The sequence below is a fragment of the Trichosurus vulpecula genome, chromosome 4, assembly GCF_011100635.1.
Source record: "Trichosurus vulpecula isolate mTriVul1 chromosome 4, mTriVul1.pri, whole genome shotgun sequence".
Taxonomy (NCBI): Eukaryota; Metazoa; Chordata; class Mammalia; order Diprotodontia; family Phalangeridae; genus Trichosurus; species Trichosurus vulpecula.
The window spans coordinates 268,817,802-268,837,131 of NC_050576.1; the positions used below are offsets into that span (position 1 = coordinate 268,817,802).

The following is a 19,330-nucleotide window of genomic DNA, read 5'->3' on the forward strand; positions in this document are numbered from 1 at the left end:
GAATAGGATAGACTGTACGCTACACAGGCATCTGCATGAAGCTGAAAGAACCAGAGGAAGGACCCTTAGCACTTTGGGTAGACTCCTTATGGGGCTATCAGTGAGGGCACAAACAAGGTTTACATAAGGTGGGAGTTCATGGATGGGCTGTGATTGGTATTCTTGGAGAGAGTACACACAATAATAGACTGCAGATTCATCAAAAGACCATCAAAGAAGATGACTAATCAGCATCCAAGAGGCTATTGGGCCTTAGAAGTTACACATAAATCAAATAGGAAAACATTTTACTGTGCTTTTTTCCCTTCAAAATTGGTTCAAAGGAACTAATGTAAAATACTTCCAAGACACTATTCTGTGTGACTTATTCATATTATCTACATATTACTTTAAAAATGGTGTTTTGGCTTCCTTGTACAGTCAGCTAAAAACTAACTGAAGTAAATGCAAAGATTTCATAGATAAATCCAGACATGTTTTTTCTATCTCATATTTTAGTAAATTTTTCTCAGAGCTTCCAACACCGGACTGATCTGAATTTTAGAAACGCTCCTCCCCCTTGAGATGAGAAGTAGACAAATGACCAAAAAGCAGAGAACAAGAGAGAGGTGCTGGAGATGTAATAGATCTATAACAAACCCCAATGAACAAAAGTTGACCAACTGACAGTTTTTGAGACTCTTCTTCCTCCCTGAACATCACACACACACGTACCCCCTCTGACCTGTTAATTATAGAATCATAGAATAGAAATGATTGCAGAATAAAATCCTAAATCTAGAAAGGACCTTGGGTGAATATCATGTAGCTAATAAGAATAATAATTAGCATTTATACAGTGCCTATTATGGGCCAGGCACTGTGCTTAGTGCATTATAAATATTTGATCTTCACAACAACCCTAGGAGAGAGGTGCTATTATTATCCCCATTTTACAGAGAAAGAAACTGAGGCAAACAGAGGTTAGGTGACTTGCCCAGGGTCACAAAGCTAGTAAGTGTCTGAGGTCACTTTTGAACTCAGGTCTTCCTTATTTCAAGCCTTGTGCTCTGTCCATGGTACCAGTTAGCTGCCTAGTCTTTACGATCTGACAGTGGGTCTTTGGATAGATTTTAGGAAGTATGTGAACTTAGACGGGAAAAAAACTTCAACTTAACTTCGAACTCAAACATTTCTTTCAATTATTTAAAAACATGATTCTGAGAAGGCGTCCATAAGCATTACCAGACTGCTGAAGGGGTTCATGACCCAAAAAAGGTTAAGAATTTTCATTTTAGTCATACAACCTCTAGTCATTGCAACCTCAGAGTCATCCCTGACCCTCCCTACACTCTTATCTCACATATCCAATCAGTTGCTAAGTCTTGTCAATTCTACCACCTATATTTCTCACACCTGTCCCCTCTTCTCCACTTACCACTCTATAGTTACCACCTTAGTCCAGGTCAGGGAGTGGTCAACAGCCCCAACCAAGCAGGCTTTGAAAAATTCTCTGGGTTGTTTCCACATGTCTATATGAGCTTGTGTTTCCTCTAACTTCACAATTCTCTATTAGACACTCCAGAATCCACCTTAGAAAAGGAGGTGACTATGGAAAAGTTCACCCAGAACTGCTGAAGATGATGGCCACAATGAATCATGAGCATGAACTTGAACCAGGTGTAAGAAGGAAATTTCTTAATGGCCCCTGATTGAAACTTACTATGTTAAAAGTTGAGTGAATTCCAATACACCCCTTTCTCCTTCTTTCCCTCTTCCATCTATGCCATTATCAGCCAAATGCAGCTTGATTAACCAAGGACCAGTTTCAGAAGATCCTTTTTTATTTTTCTTGATGCCTGTAAGGAAAATGAGGGTCTTTTGAAGGTGATAATTTCCATGTTTATTCATTAGCTTAATTGACTATATTTTTTTGGCCTGGAGGTCACTTACTAGTGACCTTTGGCACTATCTTTAACCTCCGTGATTTGGGATCATTACTAACTGACATTTCTCTGAGACCCACTTTCTTCACCTGTAAAATGTGGATAATACTTACAGTACCTATCTATCTCATAGGTCCCTTATAGGAAAAATACTTCGCAAACTTTAAGATGATATATAAATGTGGGTAAATATTATGGTGCACATTCATGGCACTTTTAAATGCAATTTGCTTAATAATACTAATACATTCTAATTTCTAATGTAGCAAATATCAATAAATATAACTTACATAAACAAAAGCACTTGGGGGGGGTCTTCACTAATTTTTGAAAGTGTAGAGAGTTCCTGAGACCAAAAAATTTGAGAAATGCTGATCTAGCTAATGACTAAGATAGGCAAAAATTAAGAAGCTGTTGTCCTAATTGCAAGAGATTGTTCAGTCTCTGAAATTGGGCCAAGAATTGCTAAGCACTAAAGGAAATCCTTTTTGGTTAGGTTTCAGCAGCAGGCCAAGTTCACTTTGGCTGAAGAGAAAAATCAATCTCCATTTATTTCCTCTTGCCAAGAGTTAAGTATTCATTTTTCACACAACTTTCTTAAGTAATATTTGCTGTAAAAATTCCCTTGTTCCTCCACCCCTCCTAGAAGCAATCCAGAGGCTGTCTGCAGGGGATATGGGGCCTGAACTCAGGAAAAAGGGCTTTCCTTTGAGTAAAAAAAAGAGAACTTCCCATGAAAGAAATGAAAACTTTTGCTTTTATCTCAGGAAATGAGACTTTTTTTCTCTTTTACTCCCCATTCCCCAAATCTGGGGAGTATTTTTTTTAACTTTCTTTAACTGTTTTCTTTGGATCTGAGTCTAATCTGCTTAAGCTCCATTCAGCAAAGAATAGAATTCATTTTTAATTCAATCCAAAAAGCTTTACTATATGCAAGTCACTGTGTTAGGCTGGGGTCACAAAGATAAAAATTAAATAACCATTGACCTTAAGGGACTTAGGAGTCACTAAAATTGTATTTTATTTTCTTTCATAGTGGATATGGCAGAGGCTTAACTTGTCAGTGCCTTGGTTTCCCTATGATAAGTTGAAGTTGACTAATTTTGATGTAACCACAGTGTATATAAGTGATAGAAAATTGTAGACTCTAACAGGAAGCTACAAAATAGTATTAGAGCAGCTTTCTCAAGCTTTTTGGTCTCAGGACTTCTTTACACTCTTAAAAATTATTGAGGACCACCCAACTGTTTTATGTGGGTTTTATTTTCTATATTCGAAATTAAAACATATTTGTATTATTATAACAATAGTTTTGATGTTGTGAGCCCCCTAAAAGGGGGTGCTTGGACTGTACTTTCAAAACTGCTGAGTTAGAACTAACCTATAATAGTTATTAGCACATTAGAGAGCACAGAGAGAAAGGGAGCAATAAGCAATTGTTCATATATTCTCCTATCCTTTTCTTTAAGTCCTGGAGCTTAGCCACAATGTTTCTGCCCGAGTTGAATTTGGGGTTTCCTTCAGTCCATGATGTATGAATTCTACTAAATTATACTTTGTCCTCTACTTCCAATGTGTCTAAGTAATTTTCTCGCATCATCTCATGAGGTAGTATATTCAGGCTTTTTGTTTTAAGTATTTTTCTGGGAAATCACTAATTCTCAAATTGTCTCACTAGATTCTGTATTCAAGATAAGTTGCTTTGTATTAGAGATCTTAGGTGTACTTCCACTTTTGCTGGTTTTTTAAAATTTTGTTTTTCTTCTTCTTCTGCAATTTTGAAGTCTAAATCTGCTAATCTCTTTCTCAGAGAGCCTCTCCTTTAGAGAGATTCTCCATGATCTGTTTTAAACTATTCTTTGTTATTATTTTATCCAGCTCTGTAAAATAATTTTTTGGTAGTTTGATTGGTATGGCACTGAATAAATAAATTAATTTAGGCAAAATTGTCATTTTTATTATATTAGTTCAGCCTAACCATGAGCAACTGATGTTTTTCCATTTATTTAGATCTCACCTTATTTGTGTGAAAAGTGTTTCAAAATTATGTTCATATAGGCCCTGGGTTTGTCTTGGCAGGTAGATTCCCAAATATTTTATAGTGTCTACAGTACCTTTAAATGGAATTTCTCTTTCTATCTCTTACTGTTGGGCTTTGTTAGTAATGTATAGGAATGGAGCAGAACTAGGAGAACATTATACACAACAACTGATAATATGGATTCTGTGATGACTAATCTTGATAGACTTCGCTCTTCTCAGCAATACAAGGCTCAAAGATGTCTCCAAAGGACTCATGATGGAGAGAGCTATCTACATCCAGAGAAAGAACTATGGAGTCTGAATGCAGACTGAGGCAAACTATTTGCTCTCCTTTTTTTTCTCTTTTGTTTTTGAGGTTTTTTGGGGGGTTTCTTTCTCATGATTCATTCCATTGGTCATAATTCTTCTTTACAACTTGACTATTATGTAAAAAAGTTTAATGCGAAGTTATATGTAGAAGATATATCGGATTCTATGCCGTCTTGGGGAGGGAGGGCAGGAGGGGGGGAAGAAAATCTGGAACTCAAAATCATGAGGAACTGAGTGTTGGAAACTAAAAATAAAAAATCTTAATAAAAAAATCACAAAATTATTCTTTTGTTGGCCTTTTTGAATTCCTCTTTAAGAGCTCCAATTTCTGAACTAGGTCCTGTCATTATTTCTTCTTTGAATAATTTTACAGATCTTCTAAACCATTCCAAAGAGTCATGCAATTGATTCGTAATAATTGCTGAGTATTTTGTTATTATCAGTTTTGTACCTCTATTCTAATGAAGATCACTTTCTTTTGCTCTAAAATATTTATTCATTTTATTGAGGCCTCTTTTTAGTTGCTTACACATTTTTCTCTCAGTTATTCCACTAGTTTTTCTCTCATATTTTCCTTGTCATTCATTCATCCATCCAACAAGTATTTATTAAATACCTACTATGTGCCAGAAACTGTGGTAGGAATTAGATTGTGAGTTCTGCAAAGGCAAGGACTGCCTTGCCTTTCTTTGTATCTCCATTGCTTAGTGTAGTGCCTGGAACATAGTAGGCATTTAATAAATGTTCATTGACTGACTGACTGAGATGAGACAGTTTTTACCCTCAAAACCTTACATTCTACTGGGGAGATAATAACATATACACAGATAAATAAGTGCAAAATATACGCAAGGTAAATACAAAGTGATGAAATGTTCTTTTGCTTTAGAGCATTTTTTTTCTCTCTGATGAAAGGAAACTGAGTTGAGACCCAATCTCTTACTTAGCCATCTTACTGGATCTTTGGGAGATATTTAGGAGAAAGGGGCCTTTCAAGTGTCCCTCAAATCAAACTGCTTTGGTGGCTATCTTTTCTTGGACTCACAAAGTTATCTATGTATATTACATTAATTTTTAAGGGGAAGTTGAAAACCACAGTTATATTATACAGTAAGCTATTCAAATCTTTACAAAAATATTTGTTGTATAAAGTATTCAAACATGGGAATTTTGCTATCATAATTAGCTACAGCACTGCAGTTATTAAGTAGGGAGTTTGAAGTTGTTTATTTCAGGGATTTCCTGCTATGGGGTTTTAACTAAAGTTCAAGGAGAATCAGATAGTTTCCTCAGGATTTAAAACAAATTTCTTGGAGTAAAGAAGAGGACAAGACCAGCTCCTGGCTATAATTAATGATCCCCAGCTGCATTCCCAGCCTCAAACCCACTTCACCTATTCTCATATGTCTTCATCTCAAAGGAAAAACAAGGTTTACCTTCAATTGCCTCCTCAGGTGCTTTTAAACTACCTACTGCCTCTCTCCCCACCCAAAAAACTCCAGCTGAAATGAAGCCACATACAACACTGTATGGTGAGTTCCTTTCTTCCTTCCTTCCATCCTTCCTTCCTTCCTTCCTTCCTTCCTTCCTTCCTTCCTTCCTTCCTTCCTTCCTTCCTTCCTTCCTTCTTTTCTTTCATTTTTATTTTATTTTATATAGTCATTGCAACACTGGGCTAGAGTGGAGCCATTCTTCTACCTCTTCCCATTTGAAAGCCATCACAATCCCCCTTGATTACCCTATCTAAACTAATTCAATCATACACATAGTGCATGTGAATGATAGCAAATGACATAATTAAAAGGGAAGCTACAAGATAACATCAGACAAAAGATCAAATGGATGAAGAATATCTCCTTTTCATACTACACAGTTAAATGATCAGTCCATTGAATTAGTTCCTATATACAAAAAGATCAAGACTAGAACATTGGGCTGAATTGAATAAGATGGAATTCAATAGGGATAAATGTAAAGTATTGGCATCAGGTTCAAAAAGTCAGCTTCACAAGGACAGGATGGGGAAACTGTGATTAGACCACAGATTGTTTGAAAGGATCTTGGTGTTTTAGTGGATTGTATGAGTCAGCAGTATAATATGGCAACCAACCAAGAAAGCCAACATAATAATCAGCTACCTTGAGAGGTTTAGGAATTAGGAGACAATAGTCTCACTGTACCAGTCTGTCTGCCTTGGTTTCCTCAACTGTAAGAACATCTACCTCCCAGAGTTGTTGCGAGGGTCAAATGAGATAATATTTGTAAAGTGCTTAGCACAGTGCATGGCACATAGTAGATGCGATGCTTGTTCCCTCCCTTCATACTGTACCCTGGTTAGACTGCATTTGGAGTATTGCATTTAGTTCTGGGTGCCATATTTTAGGAAGAACATCAGTAAACCAGAGGCTGTCTAAAGGAAGACAATCAGGTTGGTGACGGGCTTCAAATTTATACCACACAAAGATTGACTGAAGACATTAGAGATGCTTTCCTTGAAGAACAGAAGACTCAGTGGGGCAGGATATATGGAAGATGATTAGGTCTATTCTGCCCAGCCCCAGAAATTAGAACTAGGAGCAATGAGTCGAGGTTTTTTGCTGCTGTTCAGTCATTTCAGTTGTGTCTGACTCTTCATAACGCCATCTGGTGTTTCCTTTGCAAGAGTACTGGAGTGGTTTGCCATTTCCTTCTCCAGCTTATTTGACAGATGAGGAAACTGAGGCAAACAGGGTTAAGTGACTTGCCCAGGGTCACCCAGCTAGTGTCTGAAGCCAGATTTGAACTCAGAAAGATGAGTCTTCCTGACTTGAGGCCTGGGATTCTATTCACTGTGGCAAATTTAGGCATGATGTCAGGACAACCTTCTGAATGATGAGACCCAAAAGATCCCAAAGCAGAGTGGTATTCCTCAGGGGATAAGTGGCTCCTCCATCATAGGAGTGACTCAAAGCCCATGCCGGATGACCACTTGTCAAATATGGAGGGATTCTTTGTCAGGTATAGGTTAGGCTAGATGGCTCCTGGGCTCCATTTCAACCCCAAAATTCTGTGATCCTATAGTCTATTGGAGAAGCAGTACAGGCAAAGAGATGTTTTTACGGCTTCCTTTCATTGATATGAAGCATGTCCTTTTCTCCGGAGGTGGCTTTGCAAGCCACAGAGGAGGTTCGTGCTATTACAGGCTTTAGGGGGCCAAAGTGCAGACCGAATGGATGACTCATGACCGGGTTCTTGGAAGCTTGTCCATTAAACTTTCCATTGTTCTGCCATTATCAAGGATTAAAAACCTGGCTAAAGAATCTCAGATTTCAATCCTGTTGCTTCCTGTTTTGGAACTAGTAAATCTATTTTGAAAAGACACATCTTGACTCTTAAACTTGGTCCCTGAGTTTCTGAATCCCAATGATATTTTGGATGGAGTGTGGTGCAGGAGAGGCGGAGCAGTGATGAGGATAGAGCACAAGCTATGGAGTCAGAAGATTTGGGTTCAAATCCTACCACTGCTGGTGTAACCTTGGGCAAGTAGCTCAATATCATTAGGCCTCAGTTTCCTCAACTGTAAAATGAGTGGATTGGACATGCATCATCTCTAAGATTCCTTCCAGCTCTAAATCTACATATAATTCTCTCACTAAGGTGAGAGAAAGCTTATACATTTCCCCTATGTGTGACAAAACACTTTGATATTATGGTGTTCTTAACCTAGAGTGGCCTGTCTTTGGCTCAGCCACTCTGGGCAGTGACCTCTCTAGTCACTACTCCTACGGGTGGAGCCAAAAGTGAACCACAGTAAAATTGTGATAAAGGTGAAGGCGCTTGTATGCATCTTATCCTTAAATTTGTTAAAATCTGTTTATCTCTTGGTCTTTCAGTTTCTGTGTCTCTCCGTATCTCTCTATTTCTCTGTCTCTTCTTACTCTGCGACCTGAATACTAAAACACTTCTCAAAAGCAAGGAATAGGACTTGAGTTGGGTTACTGAATGGCGACTCAGTTTGCAGGGCCATTCTGAATCCCATCATTTCTCCTTTTTTAGCCCAGATAATCCAGGGTCCTTTCTGGCCTAGAAGTGGCAGAGAGGGTCTCATTACACTGGATCCACCAAAACAAGATTCATCTTGTCACTGCCACACCTTGAGACTGTTTCCATGACCTCTTGGTCACTCCAACCATTAGGATCTTCCCTTCTAAAAATTACCTTCCATCTACATTTTGTATGTATCTAGTATTTACATGGTGTCATCCCAATTAGAATGTAAGCTCCCTGAAGGTGAGGGCTCTTTTTGCTCTTCTTTGTGTTCCTATGGGCTGTTGTTCAGCTGTTTTCCATCATGTCTTAAAATCCATTTGGGGTTTTCTTGGCAGAGATACTGGAGCAGTTTGCCATTTCCTTCTCCAGTTTATTTTACAGATAAGGAAACTGAGGCAAACAGGGTGAAGTGACTTGCCCAGAGTCACACAGCTAGTAAGTGTCTAAGGCCAGATTTATACTCAGAAAGACTTATCTTCCTGACTTCAGGCCTGATACTCTATCTACTGAGCAACCTAATAGTCTCTCCATTTTTATCTTTTTTTAAAACTTCAGACTCAGTCTTCCTATCTTGTCCAGTCCAAGTGCAGGGACTTCTCTTTAATTGCTCTGTTTCCAATTTGAGCTAGTTTGTCCTTCTTTAAGCAACACAGTGACTCCAACTAGGTAAACCTAAGGGCTTAGCATATTAATGCCAAGTAGTGTGGCCATCCAAACAGCTTAGGCCATAGAGACTCAGAACTCATGAGTTTAAATGATATGTTAGCCTCAGCCTTCCTTAGGGATTGCATGCATGCACCACCACACTTAACATCCATTGTAAATTCTTAATAAACACTATTAACTGATTGAACAAATTCAAGATTCAACTGAGCCTTTCTTTTTCCATTTTTATTCCTGAAGGGCCTGTTACTACCTGCAAGTTCATAGACCAGTTTCATCATGGTGTGGAGGTGACCTTAGGTTTTTAAAAGAATTTACCAGCAGAACTAAATATGAAAAATGAGACACATTTTTAGACACTGACAATATGGGGATTGTTTTTGGTAGCTATGAATGTTTGTTACAAGGGTTTTGTTTTTATTTTTATTTTAGGGAAAGAGTAGGAATAGGAGGGAGAGAAAATAAATGCTTATTAATTGAAAAATAAAAGACTTTGCCAGCAGAACACTAAGGTTCTACAAAATCAGAAAGGTGTTGAGAGTGCACCCAGCAGCAGAGCACTGATCTGCCATCCCAGAATCCTTTGTTCATTCATCCATCAAACAAGTGCTCATGATGGGCTGGTCACTGGCCAGGTGGTAGAAATAAAAAGACAAAACCAAAACTAGCTTCTGCCCTCAAGAAGCTTAGGTTGAATAGAATGTAGAAAACAATCTAAACAGATAAGTAAGTACAAAATAATATGAGGTAGGGACAACTAAAAACTGAGACAGGTCAGGAAAGGCCCAGTCAGTCAGCCAACAAGTCTTTATTTAGCACCTGTTATGTGCCAGGCAGTATGCTAAGAGCTAGGGATACAAAGAGACAAAAATCAGTGCCTGCTCTCGAGGAGCTCACAATCTCATGAGCTCTTGAGCTGAGCTTTGAAGGAAGGTAAGGATTTTTAAGATACGGCAGTGAGAAGATTGAGAATTTCATACCAAGGGAATAACAGCTTCTGCAAAATCAAGCAGATGGTATGGGGAATAGGGAATAATGTAGTCTGACTGGAACACACAGTGCATGAGAGAGTAGTTATGCCTGACAAGGTGAGATGGGGCCTGATGCCAAGGGCTTTAAATGCCAAAATTTTATTCTAATGTAGGAGTTCTCCACCTTTTTCAAGTCATGGACCCCTTTGGAAGCCTGGTGAAGCCTATGGACCCCTTCTCAGAATCATATTTTTTAAAATGTATAAACTAGACTATAGAGGATTACCAAGGAAACCAATTAAATTGAAATATATCAAGTGTATGAATCCCAGGTTAAATACCCCAGTTTTAGAAGGAAGGAAACAAGAATTTATTAAGTACTTATTACGTACCAGGCCCTGTGCTTGGGATGCAAATACAAACAAAAAGCCCTCAACAAGCTTGCATTCTAAAGAGGGAAGACAGACCCAAAAGGGAGCTGAAAAGGGTTGGTGTTTGGGGGGTGGAACAGAAATGAAGGAACCCAGCCTTGGAGGCATGATTTTGAAGTCCAGAAAGTCAGGAGCAGGGCTGGGAGAGGTTTGGAGACAAAGTAGCCTGGGGTCCCTTCACAAAATGGAGGTGTTAGGAAGAATTCACCCATGGGAGAAGGACAGTGGCCTTCCAGAGAGCCATTCCATGGTTAGCATTAGGGGGCTATTTGAGAAATCTGAAAAGGTTCAGGACCAGAAGAGGGATTAGTAAGGGATGAATTACTTTGGCCACAGAAACTCATGAAGACTATCTGTTGAGGCAGAGAGAGTGCTTGATCTCCAACTGTGGAAGGCTACTGACAATGATTAAATCATAGTTAGGGTAACATAGCCTCTGAATATGGAAGTGTAAGAACTTGAGAATACAAGCTTGAACCTGGTTGGTAGTCATTCTCTAGGCCTAGCATTATCCATCTCTAGAGCCATGGGACTTGGGGATGGGCCAGCCTGGGTCTGCAAGTGACAGGGAAGCCTTGCCTGTACTGCACTATGTACTGTAATTGTGGTCTGGGCTCTGATCTCCTATTTGATTTCCAATTCAAAGGGAAAACTGCAGGAGTCTTGTTCCATGCTACCATGCCAGTGTCTAATCTGTATTCTACAACATGCTATAAAGAGAAGGGTTTCTTTCAAGTCTAAAGATCATTCAAGTCAAGGGCAATTTGAGGCAGGATCTGAGGCTTCAGCAAACAGATGTTGAATTTCTGTTAGTGTAGAAATGGGATTTTTTTTTCTTATGTCAACTTATAAATAGCTAGTTTATGGAAAATTGTCAAATACAGATAATTAAGTATTTGGGGGCCAGTATTAAGGAAAGAGAGGATCTTGAATGAAGAAGTTTTAAATGGAACAGTAAAACTGTGACAGCTTTCCAAGCAACAAGCCAAAAGCCTATGGTCAACAAAGACCACGGAATAAAAATAGCTTGGCTGTTTCCAGTTGGGACCAAATGGAAAACATCTGGACCTCTAGCTCAGAAGGTTAATGCCAATCACCTCAGTCTGACCTTTTTATTTTGAAACAAGTGGAACTCTTAAGCCTTCAACCAAGGGAGAAGCAAACAATTTAGTGATTGTAAAAGTCTATAAAGTTTTTTGTTTGCTTGTTTGTGCGGTTTTTAAACTTTTGTGAGAATGCTGGAAAAGCCCTAATAAACCATAAGATAAATTGTCTTGGATTTCATGGGATCATAAGACTGAACTAGAAGCAACCCTCAGGTTTTAAATAATGAAGCTGTGGCCCATAGAGGGAAGTAATTTCTGCCCAACTTCATACAGAGTAGTAAGAGGAAGGGCTAGAATTCTAACCGGGGTCTGCTGACTCCAAATCCAGGTGGATCACAGGTCCATGAATATAACAACAACAATAACAACAACTTAAATTTCTATAGTGCTTTAAGGTTTGCAAAATGCTTTCAATTAATTAGTTAAATTAATTGACTTTTTAAATGTTATCTCAAAATGAAATAATATAGATGTTGTTTCAAATGAGAAACCATATGTAAAACACTCATAACAACCTGGTAAGGTTGGTGACCCATTTTACAGATGAAGAAACTGAGGCAAGAGTGGTTAAGGGACTTGCCCAGAGTGACACAGCTAAGTCTGAGGTATGATTTGAACTCAGCTCTTCCTGACACCAAGTCCATCACTATCCACTATACAACCTACCTGTTTTTTTTAGTTTGTTTTAAAAAAAAACTTGATAACTGCATTTCAGCATAATTGGTTTCTTTTGTAATCTTAGATATTTTATCTTATGCATTTAAGATATTTTCTTGAAAAGGGAAGGAAGACTTTTTTTCTCTGAAAAAATACTATCTGGGATGGCTCTCTGGAAGGGGGAGGGGAAGAGATACTTGGAAGGACTATGATGATATAAAAAACAGAAGATATCAATAAAAACTTATTTATAAAAAGAAACTGAGGGAAAAGAGGAGAGACTGGAAGATGATGATGTCAAGGGATTTTGACATTGTGACAACGAATGTAAAGGCACGAAGACCAGACCTCCGAAGGTATCCACGATGCAAAAAATAATTAGATGGACAAGGTGTCTATACAGATTAAGGGTAAGGGGCTTCCTGGGTACAAATCATGGACATGGCAGCATCTGTGAAGAAGCTGTGACTTGTGATAAACTAAGGGAACCCTACAGAGCCACATCTAGAAAATCAGGGCAAAACCTCTAAGGTTGCTGCCAGCCACAACATTCTCTGGTCGTGAGAAGGTGGCGAGGCAGGGGTGGGGGGGGGGGAAGGGGGACGGGGCAGACTGGTCCCAAAATGGAAAGACTAAGGGCACTTATGAAAAGAGAAATCTGCTTCTGAAGCTAGGAGTTAGAATGGGATCTCTAATCTGGGGTACGTAAACTTGTCTTTATAATAATAATTTTTCAACATAAAAGTTTTCCTACGTATGCACTCAAAAACATGATTCTGAGAACAGGTCCATAGGCTTCACCAGGCTGTCAACGGGTAACCTTCAGAGGTCAATGGACAGAAAAGAGGTTAAGCATCCCTAGTCTAATGGAAGCCTGAGCATCAGGCCTTTTCCCTCTGCTACCTATTTATACTTGGAGCAGAATTCTTTCTTTGGTCTAGAAGAGAATGATTCTGAGGAATAATTTAAGTCTTCCTTACTTCCTTTCTAGATTATTGAAACCCTTACCTGACTGGTCTCCCTCCAGCACTCTTTCTCCTCCATATTGGTACCAAAATCATTTTCCTTAAGGTCTAATCTATGTCCTTCTACTCAACCAACTCCAGAGGCCCTCTATTACCTTTAGCTCTTTGCAATCTATCTTTCCAGCCTTATCAGACATTACCCTCCCTTCCTCATGCTGAGGACCAGAGCAAAGGGCCTTCTCTATTTCTTACACAGACCATTCCATTTTCTCTCTTCATGCCTTTGAATTGGTTGTCACCAACGTCAAGATCAAAACCCCTTTGTGTCATTCTCCATTCTTTCTTCCTTTTCCCTGGTTTCTTTTTATACACAAGTTTTTATTGATACCTTCTGCTTTTACATCATCATAGTTATCCCAAGTTTCCCCCCTTCTCTCGCTCTCAGAGAGCCACCCCATATAACAAATGGTATTTTTTCAGAGAAAAAAAAACAGCACAACTGATCCAGACTAATCTTGGAGTCAGGAAGACTTGGGGTCAAGTCCTACCTCTGATACATGTGAGCAGAGCGACTCTGAGTAAGTCCCAAAAGCTAAGCCTGGAAGCTACTTGGTACTTTGGATAAAGTGCTGGGCCTAGAGGCAGAAAGGCCTGAGTTCAAATTCTGTCACTTATTAGCTGTGTGACCTTGGGCAAGTTGCTTAATTGCTATTTGACTCAGTTTCCTCAACTGTAATATGGGGGTGATGATAGCAACTCCTTCCCAGTCATTGTAAGGATCAAGTGAGATAATAATTGTAAAGTGCTTAACGCAGTGCCTGGCACACTGTAGGCACTTAATAAATGCTTATTCCCTTCTCCCCTTCCTCCTCTGTACTTAATTACTTAGTATTTATCTAGGTGATAAAGTGGATAAAGTACTGGGTCCAGAGTCAAGACTCATCTTTCTGAGTTCAAATCTGGCCTCAGACACTCACCAGTGTGACCCTGGGCAAGTCACTTAACCCTGTTTGCCTCTGTTTCCTCATCTGTAAAATGAGCTGGAGAAGGAGATGGTAAACCACTCCAGTATCTTTGCCAAGAAAACCCCAAAATGAATTATTTTCTTTCCAATTGTTTATATAAACTACATATTAAGGGGAAAAACATTACTAGACATAGAATAAAATGTACAAATCAAATAGGGCAGAATGCACACATTTTATGTTTTTAATGCTCTTGAGATAATTTGTTCTGCCCAATTACAGAATTCTTTGTTGGCAATCAGGTCAATTAAATGAGCAATATGGTTAGATACGCAAGAGAAAGCAGCAGTGGCAGCTGTGTCCCGGGCATCTTCATACAAATCCAGCTTTTGGAAATTTTCTTCTCTTATGTCATCGGCCTAACAGCAAGAGCAACCAACTATGAGGATCATAAGTTGGCCCCCTTTTCCAATTAATGGTGACCTGATCAACCAGACAAATATTTTTGGAATATGTTCTGTGTCTCAGAGCACTATGGGCAATTAATCAGTAGGGATACCTATTATTAACACTTGTAGCTCAGATGGTGAGTTCTTTATCAGTCTTGCTAAGTTCTATGTTTTTGTCGATAATGGTATTGTAGTGTATAAAAAGTGCTCTGAACACCTTAAAGATGTAAAACTCCAGCCCTTTTTTTCTACCTCTTCCATAAGTTCTACTACATCAAAAGGTACTCTGTTCCTATGAGTAATGACGTAAGCAGAAGCAAGAGAACATTGTATATCGTAACAACAATATTGTTTTAAGAACAACTTTGAATGACTAAGTCATCTTGACTATTATAAATACCCAAATTAACTACAAAGGACATATGAGGAAAATGCTATCTGCATCCAGAGAAAGAACTAACGAATAGAAGTATGAATAGAATGGTTTACACACACACACACACACACTCACACATGTCTAATGGTAGCCATCTTCAGGGTGGGGGAGGGGGAAGAAAAAAAGGAAAAAAAAGTTACATGATAACTATTATGTACTTAAAAGGAATAGCAAGCTATTCATAATAGATTTCAATTTTTTTCTATTTTACTATGTTATAGAAATGCTTTATTTCTTAAATTCAGAATAAAATAAGATTTTTTTTTTTAAAAAGAAGAATGACCAATAGGCTTTGTGAGTTCTCCTGGCTGAATACCACATTTCACAAGCTTGTCACTGCTTGTTGCTTGCTGCTGGTTAAGGGTTGCAAAGCCCGTGTGCCAATACCTAAAGAACAAATGAGGCTAGTCCCAGAAGCAGAAAGTAAAATAAGAGTTCGATTATGGAGTGTCTCAAGTGGGCTCTGCTCCTGCCCACAGGTCACTTGCCTTCCCACCTGAGGCTTGCAGGAATTGGAAGAGTAAGCCAGTCTGGAGAGAAAACTCTAAATGATGGTTGGAAAGTAAGCTATGATACTGGTTAAGATCATGGAATCAGAGCAAGAAGTGTCAGCAAGTGCCCACCCAGTGGAACTCTCTGACTCTGATTCGGTTGTCTTCATGGGGCATGTATCCAAGGCAAAACAGAGGGCCTCTCACAGCACGTCAGAATGATGGCAAACACCTACATACGTTGTGAACCATATGGGCACAAATGGCATTCCTTAGAGGAACCTCAAAATACTGCTGATAACTATGAAGTCTTGGGCAAGAAACTGAAGACCAAAGGGTCACAGAATGTATTTTCCTCTCTGTGGCCCATTAAAGGTAAGAAAGAAGAAGAGAGAAATTAAGTTGGGAAAGGAGCACCTCGCTAAGAAGGTGGTGTCGGAGAAGGGAGGTGGATTTCTTGATCACAGCTCATAGTTGACAGATTTTTTTGGCCAGAGACAGAGTACGTCTAACAAAAGCTAGTAAGAGTATTTTGCCAAGTGTCTTACAAATCTAATTAAAAGGGTTTAAACTAATAAGAATGGGGGAGGATTATTTCTATATTGAGAAAATCAAATCGATTCTGATTCCATTTTGTAATTGATTCTATTCTGTATCACTCTCAATAGGTTGCAAAATTGCCTAAGCCATGCTTCTTTCTCTCCGAGTTCAGTTCTGAAGTTTAGCTTTCCTCTCTGAGCTAAGTTATCCCATAAATCACCTTAATCCAAAGGAACATGTTGTCTCTATACATCTTACTGCCCATGTGCAATTAAGGGAGAACTGTTATCTCATTAATAAACCTTGCAAGATACAGGTGGGCTCCAGGAAGTCTGTTACCTCTGCAATGCTGGCTGTCCTTCAGAAAAGCCTTATTGTTACTACTGTGACTCTAACCATGCAGGTGGACAGCACCAATGAGCTTTCCATAGCAACAAGAAGAAAGGAGGAATTGTTCCTGACTTCCCTCTAATCATATTGTTTTCCATCATCTATAATATTTCAGACTTTGAAATTAATTATATTGTTTTATGCTTCATGGTCTTTGTTCTCTTGTACTTCCAAAACTATATGAAAGCTAGTAAGCCCTGCTTCATGGCCTTTTGACTGATCGAGGAATCAAGAGACTCCTTTTATTGGTAACTGCCAGCCTCACCAATAAATTGAATGTGCTTCATTCAGTGTACCTTAATTTTCAAACATAACAGTAAATACATGAAGTTAGATATCATGGATCCAGAGCTACTTCATTTTGAGAATCACTCCATTTTGTTCACACACACTATGGAAAGTGCCAAAAAGATTCACCCCGAAATTCATAGGAGACAAAATCCAAGAAAGGGGCCACTAGTAGATCCCAGAGCCTCAAAGGTGTACACACAGCTGCCCAAGGTTTAGATAATAGACAACAGGACCTAGGGGTATGAATGCAAAGGGTCAAATTTAGCCTCATAGAAACCATTAAGACTTAGTTGGATGAAACTCCTGACTAGATTATAGCTCTGGTTGGGTATGCCTTATTCAAAAGAAACAGGACAGGTGAAAGGGGATGGCAAAGGTAGCATTATATAATAAGAAGGTATACTCATATGAGGAGATCCTAGACTCAAACGAGAGAAATATAATAAAGAGTGTTTGGGTGAAAGTCATTGGCAGGAGGAATGGAAGTCATTCTGTCATTGGAATATACTACAGACCACCTGGACTGAAAGAGGAAACAGATGAGGAATTTGGAAAACATCACAGTCTGGCACAGAGACATGTTAAGGTGATGATGTTGGACTCCAATCGTCAAAACATCCACTAGAGTTCTCTCTCCCTGCTCAAAGTAAGACAACTAGTAAGTTTTCACTTGATTTAAAAGATCAAGGAAACACTAAGGGGACATTCTATTCTGGATCAGATTCTAACAGGGAGGAACCTGCTTCTTGTGTTGAAATGATGGGAACCTTGTGGGTAAGTGACCAGTCCATCTTAGAATATGTGAAGAAGATGAAATCTGGGAATAGTCAGACATGTGACCTAGATTTTAGGAAAGCACATTTCAAAAGTTTAGAATAGGGGTTCTTAACCTTTTTGATGTCATGAACCCCTTTGGCAGTCTGGCAGTATCTGTATTGATAACAACAATAATAACCAGCTTTTATATACCACTTACTATACGCTAGGTACTAACTTTGAATCTCAATTATGTAAAACATTATCCCCCCCAAAAAAGAATTTCATTTTTTTCATTAGTAGACCTTTGTTATGCAAAATTATATCAAATCATTACTATATTTTCAATTTCATCAATAAAATATGAATGCAAATTTTTCTCTCACGTGTTATATAAATATCCATATAATCTCTTCTATTTTGCCACTTGACCTTCAGAGCCTAAAGTATTTACTCTCTAGCCCTTTATAGAAAAAAGTTTGCCAACCCCTGGCTTAGACTTTTGAAAGTGATAAAGAAAGTATTAATAATTCTGATTAAATTTAAAGGTGCCAATGCTAACAGGATCTTGCTTGGTTGTCAACTATATCTTTCTCGCTTTTTAGGCTTTCATCTAGCTTTTTTGCTCTACTCAAGTTCACATTTTTCCATTTCAGTTAGGGTTTAGAAGGAAACTGAATGACAAGGGTTAGTGGGAAAAAGGCCTTTGCGAAAAGACTCTGGGAAGTCAGCCTGGAAGTGAGAAACTTGAGAGGTGACTTCTAACAAAAATCTTCAGGAACATAGAGCTGTTACACAAAGCCTGAGGACCAAACTCCAATACCTTCTATCACCATTAAGATTAGAACAAAACAGGATGGTCTTAAAGGGTGAACAAGAGAAAGAGATTTTTATTGGTTTTAAGAAGAGCTGGGATCAGAGTACTCTAAAATGGTAACCAAGAAAGGTTATTGGCTCTCTTTGGAATTGTAGAATTTTAGACCTGGAAAAGGCCTTAAAATCACACATTCATAGGCTGTGGAGCTAGAAGAAATCTGAGAGATCATCTGCTTCAATCCCCTCCTTCAACAGATGAAGAAAATGATGCTCAGAAGGTGAAGGCGCTAGTCCCGGGTCATACAGATGGTTTACAGGAGAACCAAGACTCCTAGAAACCGGTTTTGTTGACTCTCGGGTCACATTCTAGGACACATTTTAGCAATACAATAGATTCTCAAATACTAGGACTAATTTAGTTTTAGCCTGTCTTAGAGACAGCAGGATGGACGGTTTCTGATTCCAAGGGACTGTTGTGGAAAGCAGTTTCCAACTCTTAATTTATTTCCTGCTGGTTGTGCATTGCAATGGCATTCCTGCCCCTAAGTGTTCATGATAGCCATAGGTCTCTCTTAGCCTTGTCAGATGTATAGCGATTGCTCATTCCAGCTGACACAATAGGCTATTTTCTGGCTTTGATTTAACAGTATCCATGAGCCACGGGGTTGTCTTTTCCCACCAGCCTCTTTAGGAATATGGTAATTGGTTCCCAGTCACAAGATCTTTGAAAGAGAAAACAAATTTGAAGAAGTCAGAGGAATTGAAAAAAATAATTTAAAACCAAATACACACACACACACACACACACACACACACACAAATACATTTGGGGGATTTCCTTTTTTTTTCTGAAGTATTTTTCACCTTTACAGATCTTGGCATTTTGTAATTGAGTCAAAATCTGACTTTACTCTTTGTCCAATTGTGTAGAAAGGAAAATAAAGCCTTTTAAGAGTCTCCAGGTTGGATGAGTCTTTACAAGTTCTACTTTAGTTTTCTGTGCTTTGGTCTCTACATGCCATATCTTAGAGACTAGGTTGATTCTATACTCTATCCTGTTTGAAGTAATTCTGGGAAAAGCTAAATGGAAGTCTGAC

The 19,330-nt window shown here is 38.7% G+C and overlaps 1 protein-coding gene across 1 annotated transcript in view; it reads right to left on the minus strand.

Moving 5' to 3' along the window:
• LOC118847096 overlaps positions 1-19,330 on the minus strand; it is a 46,022-nt gene that overhangs the window by 13,867 nt on the left and 12,825 nt on the right. Inside the window, exons 7-8 of the mRNA XM_036755700.1 lie at positions 14,345-14,483; positions 1,703-1,838 (exon numbers count right to left, since the gene is read on the minus strand). Coding sequence (XP_036611595.1) covers positions 1,703-1,838; positions 14,345-14,483 — 275 coding nt within the window. The remainder of the gene's footprint in view (positions 1-1,702; positions 1,839-14,344; positions 14,484-19,330) is intronic.